The sequence below is a fragment of the Propithecus coquereli genome, unplaced genomic scaffold (assembly GCF_000956105.1).
Source record: "Propithecus coquereli isolate 6110/MARCELLA unplaced genomic scaffold, Pcoq_1.0 Scaffold62, whole genome shotgun sequence".
Classification (NCBI taxonomy): domain Eukaryota; kingdom Metazoa; phylum Chordata; class Mammalia; order Primates; family Indriidae; genus Propithecus; species Propithecus coquereli.
In genome coordinates, this window is record NW_012152174.1 from 7,695,201 (window position 1) to 7,701,085 (window position 5,885).

At 36.4% G+C, this 5,885-nt stretch overlaps 1 protein-coding gene across 2 annotated transcripts in view; it reads left to right on the forward strand.

Annotated features, from left to right (window-relative positions):
• Positions 1-5,885, forward strand: part of DMXL1 (Dmx-like 1) — a 159,549-nt gene that overhangs the window by 29,673 nt on the left and 123,991 nt on the right. For both annotated transcript variants that reach the window (XM_012659552.1, XM_012659553.1), the window contains exon 5: positions 1,724-1,856. In XM_012659552.1, the coding sequence (XP_012515006.1) occupies positions 1,724-1,856 (133 nt within the window). The remainder of the gene's footprint in view (positions 1-1,723; positions 1,857-5,885) is intronic.

Genomic DNA, 5,885 nt, shown 5'->3' on the forward strand with positions numbered 1-5,885 from the left:
TTTGAGACAGGGTCTCGCTCTGTCACCCGGGCTAGAGTGCCGTGGCCTCAGCCTGGCTCACAGCAACCTCCAGCTCCTGGGCTCAAGCGATCCTCCTGCCTCAGCCTCCCGAGTAGCTGGGACTACAGGCATGCGCTGCCATGCCTGGCTAATTTTTCCTATATATTTTTAGGTGTCCAGCTAATTTCTTTCTATTTTTAGTAGAGATGGGGGTCTCGCTCTTGCTCAGGCTGGTCTCGAATTCCTGACCTTGAGCGATCCTCTCGCCTCAGCCTGCCAGAGTGCTGGGATTACAGGTATGAGCCACCGCACCCTGCCTCACCTGGCTAATTAAGTGGCTTACTCGAGATTTAGACACAGGGATTTCTGATCTAAAGTCTATGCTTTTGCCACAGATCTACTTTACTTTTGATATAAGAAAGTGATCATTCCAGAAGGACACAAATGGATAGTCCTTAATTGCCAAAGTGAAATAAATGTATTTATTGTCAACTTTTTTGCCAAAATTGTCCTCCTTTGTCTTCTTGGTATGGATGAGAGTACAATTCTCAAGTCATAAAGTTGGAATCTGATTTTGAAACCTCTTATTTTTTTTCCCTGTTTTTAGTTGATGTCAAGTCATGACAATTCTGCCTTTTGAAATGGTGTAAAATTCTTTGCTTTAATATTTGGTTGAGATCCTCATGATTTTTTTACCATCTGAATTATTATAGTTAATTAACCAAATTTCTCTGGTTCTTATGTTTTTCTAATCTTGTGTCTTTAGAGTTATTTTCTAAAAATGATTTTTAACCTTTGTGTATTAGAATCTTTGAAAGTATGATGAAAGTATGGATTATCTATAGAAAAATACCCATCTTATATACCACTTTTGTATATTATCTCAATACAGGAAGGTTCACAGGCCTTTTCAAATCCATCTGTTTTCTGCCCCTCTCCCCCTCCAGTTAAGACCCCTTGTTCTAAAATACAGATTCAATTAGGTAGCCCCCTCCCCACTTAAAAATTTTTGTACTCTCAACTACCTTTAGCAAAGTCCAAGTACCTTATGAACTTGAGAAATGCTTCAGAGTCTCACCCTGGTATTTTTTTCCAACCTTATTTCTTTTTCCAACCTTGCTATGTACTTTTTTACTTAACCATACCAGGTTATGAGGCATTCTTGGGAAAATATATGAACTCACATGCCTTCCTGTCTTTGTTCATTAATGGTCTCCTTCCTGAAATACCTGCCCCTTTACTGCTTGTTCATCCACTAAGGGCCAGGTTGCATTTCATCACTTTCCCTGACACTTTCGCTACAGCTACAAATTAATTTCTCCTTCCTGTGGGTTTCCGTACAACTTTGCACATATTTTTATCATGTATGGTACTTTTACATTGTTTCATGATATTTCTGTCTCTCTACTGAAATGTGAGCTGATTGTGAAAAAAGATGATGTTTTATTTGTCATCATATCACCAATGCCTAGCACATTGCCTGGTACAAAGAAGATGCTCATTAAATGTTTGTTGAATGAGAGGTTATAAGATCTGTTCCCTTCCTTCGTAAGCTATTTCAACAAAATTAAAATACAGCCTTGTCCCCCTTCTCCAAATACCTTTTTGTTATTTGACTTTTTAATGATGTTATATTATCTTTATAGTATTATATGAAGCTCTTTAGTGCGTAACTGAACTGACTATTAAATACCTAAATAATAAATGTTGAATATTTTTTTAGGCAGTCGTCTTTTAACTGGTTCCAACTATTTGCAACTCTGGTCCAATACTAACTTGGAGAAGCCAACTGAAGATGAAAATCCAGATAAAACGGATCTTAACTTCGGGGATTGGAGATGCATTTGGCATTGCAAGTAAGCAATTAATTAGGGGATTAAACTGGTAAACCTGTTTTACATGGTTTTATTACATTATAAATGTATTTTAGGTTGTGTAAAACCACAGTAACATAAACAGTATTGATTTTTAGGCTGTGATGTGCCTTTTCTTGTACACAAGAAAGTAGAATTCACTACTTCTCTGTTCTACAGATCGGTTTTTTAAAAAGTCAAATAAAATAACTAGGAGGAAACATAAGAAATATGTAAGGCTTATATGGAAATCATTAAATAACAAACTTGCTAAATTATACGAAAGGAAAAAGAGACACCTTTCATCCTTTTGAGTGGAAAGCTTCCTATTGTGAAGACATATATTTTTCCCACATTTATCTATATATTGAACATAATCCTTTTCTTTTTTTGAGATAGTGTCTCGCTCTGTTGCCCAGGCTAGGGTTCTGTGGCATCAGCCTAGCTCATAGCAACCTCAAACTCCTGGGCTTAAGCAATCCTCCTGCCTCAGCCTCCTGAGTGGCTGGGACTACAGGTGTGTGCCACAATGCCCAGCTAATTTTTTCTATAGTAGAGATGGGGTCTCGCTCTTGCTAAGACTGGTCTCAAACTCCTGAGTTCAAACGATCCTCCCGCCTCGGCCTCCCAGAGTGCTAGGATTACAGGCGTGAGACACTGCTCCTGGCCACCAGTCAAATTTAAAAAAGTAAAAATAAACATGTAAAATTATATTATTTAACCTAATATATAGAATATATCATTTCAACATGTAATCAATTTTTTAACTGTTACAGGTAGTTTATAGTCTTTTTTTCATGCTAAGTTTTAAAAATCCAGTGTATATTTTACTGTATGTCTCAATTTGGACAAGCCACATTTCAAGTTCAATAGTGACATGTGGTTAGTGGCTATCATACTGGACAATGTAGCTCTAAAATATAAAACTCACCTATATTTTCTTCTAATGTTTTTGTTTCATTATATAGAAGCTCAAGTTTTTTCTTCCATCTGACATTTGTTTTGGTATGAGTTATAAAACAGACTCTAACTACATTTTCCCTCCACAGAGCTAGCTAGTTTGCCCCACTGTAAAGTGTTATGCTATATAGTGAATCTCCATGCATAACTAAGTCTAATCCTGGACCCTAATCTGTCTGCTCCTACATCAACAACAAAATGCTTTATCAGCTGTAGCTTTAGAATTCATTTTACTATACTATATATCTTTATTCCTCTTGTCTTTTAGAGTTTCCTATATTTATCCTTTCAAGTAAAGTTTAGAACTATGGTCAAAGGTAGAAATTCTAATAGGATTTTGACTGATAGTAAATTTAAAATGACATATTTTGTTAACATTTGTCATTTTTGTTATATTGCTATTGGACGAGAAGTGCTGCCTTAGAGTGAGGGAAAAAGTTTCTAAGAATGACACCAAAACTAGAAACTTAAAGGAAAGGAAAAATTAATAGTTTTGACTGTATCAATAAAACATTTCTATAAAGCAAAAAGACCACAAGGAAGAAACAAAAAGACGAAGAGAAATATGTTCAATTTGGGTTAATGCCTTTTTAAAAGGCAATCTTAAAAATACAATTAGAAAAGAACAGATACCACAATAGTAAACAACAGTGAGCAATGGAGAGAAAATTCTAAAAAGATGTAGAACATATGAATAATAAGCATATTTAAGAGGTGATTGACCTCAGTTGAAATCAAGAAATGTGAAATCTTCACAAAGAAGAGGATGAATGATCTCTATTAATAATATTTAGAGAAACAGGTACTCTTATAAACTGTAAATAAGGGAGTGCAATTGATAGTATCTTACTATAGAGCATTTTGGAAGTATGAATCAACAGGCTTAGTTTTTTTCATATCCTTTTAGATAGCAATTCCAGGTTTCGTTCATTTATTCAACAAATATTTGTGGAGTGCTGATTGTATTCCAGGCAGCTGTAAAAGTGCTTGGAATATTGCAGTGAACAAATAGGGGGAGAAAGAAAATAAACCAGTAAACTAGCATAACATGATGTTAAATGAAATCCTTCCTAACTCAGTCTTACATGAAGCAGTGGTAGCATAGATATCAGATACCAAAGTGAGAGTAAGAAAGACCTATATAAAGAACTTGCAGAGGAGACTTGAAAGGAGCTGATTCCCTGTATTTTCCACCCTCAGCTAGGTCATGGATATAAAAAAGGGTTAACATGTAGAGAAGGAATAGGATTTTGCATAAATAATTTCTTTAGAAAGAGTTGCCGCTTTGCTTTCAAATCTTTGATATAAGGGCTGGAAGGGAGGAGCAGAAAAGTGTTATATTGCCTTTATCACAGTTCCATTGAGAGACTTCCATTGAATGAATTGAACTCTTGAAATATGTTTTATACAGTTGTGAGAGAGGAGGAAAGAAAGTTAAGTTCAGCGTATACAGGCCGGCAGGGTGGGTCACACCTGTAATCTTAGCACTCTGGGAGGCCAAGGTGGGAGGATCACTTGAGCCCAGGAATTTGAGGTCGCTGTGAGCCAGGCTGACGCCACAGCACTCTAACCTGGGCAACAGAGCGAGACTCTGTCTCAAAAAAAAATTCAGGGTAAGTGGTAGTAACTTGGAATTAATATACTAATTATTTATTTGAAGTGAACTAATTATTTATTTGTTATTTAAGTAAGCAGAAAAACCATGAGACTAGAAACTATGCAAGTTTTGATTCAGGATCAACTAAAGATCACACTCATTGAAATACATTTAAAAGTTGAGTTTTGATCACATTCCATTTGTAGTGAATTTAAGACACTGGTTACATATGTTAGATGAAGATAGGAACTATAGAAGAAAAGTAGATAGGGTAAAGGAAAGAAAAGTAGAGGTGACATTTGAGCATTAACCTGAAAGAAATAAAGGATTAGGCCATGAGTTCATGTCTCTGGGAGAAAACATTATAGTCAGAAGGAATATCATGTACAAAGACTCTGAGGTAAGAATGTGCTTAAGGCCAGGCTCGGTGGCTCACTCTTATAATCCTTGCACTTTGAGAGATGGGGTGGGAAGATTACTTAAGGCCTATCTCCACAAAACAAACAAACAAAATTTTTTAAGAATGGAGTGTGCTTAACTTGTGGCTGGAGTGAAGTGAACAAGGTGAGGTGGCACAGGAGGTATGATCAGAATCAGGAATCAGTTTATAGGTCATTGTGTGAGGCTTTTGTCTGTTGTTGGGAATGAGTTGGGAAGCTCATAGGGGTTTTGAGCAGAGGGGGTACTGAATCTCACTTCATTTTAGAAGGACTGCTGTAGCTGCTGTTTTTAGGAAAGGTTATAGGCGGAAACAAGATCACAATCATGGATACCTGGCACTTTTATTGCATGTTCTGCTGAAGTGAGCACAGAGACCAGGCATTTTTAATAATTTGTTTTAAGGATATTCTTAAGATTAACCAGAGGGTACAAAAATGTGAGTGCAGGAATGTTCATTGAACATTTTTTTTGGCACAGCAAAAATTAGAACAGTAATGAACTATTAAATAATTTTAAATCATTGTGTGTATATATACACGATGGAATACCATAAGACAATAAAATAATCATATAGATCTATGTACCTATACATATATACACATATTTTGCATCTATATGCAAAGATGTTCATGATGTCTTTTTATTTTTTTTTAAATTCAGCATATTACGGGGGTACAAATGTTTATGTTATGTATATTGCCCTTACCCCACCTGAGTCAGAGCTTTCAGCATGTCCATCTCCCAGACGGTGCGCACCACACCCATTATGTGTGTATATACCCATCCCCCCTCCCCCCCATCTGCCTGACACCCGATGAATGTTATTACTATATATGCACTTAAGTGTTGATCAGTTAATACCAATCTGATGGTGAGTACATGTGGTGCTTATTTTTCCATTCTTGGGATACTTCACTTAGTAGAATGGGTTCTAGCTCTATCCAGGATAATACAAGAGGTGCTAGATCACCATTGTTTTTTGCGGCCCAGTAGAACTCCATGGTAGACGTATACCACATTTTATTAATCCACTC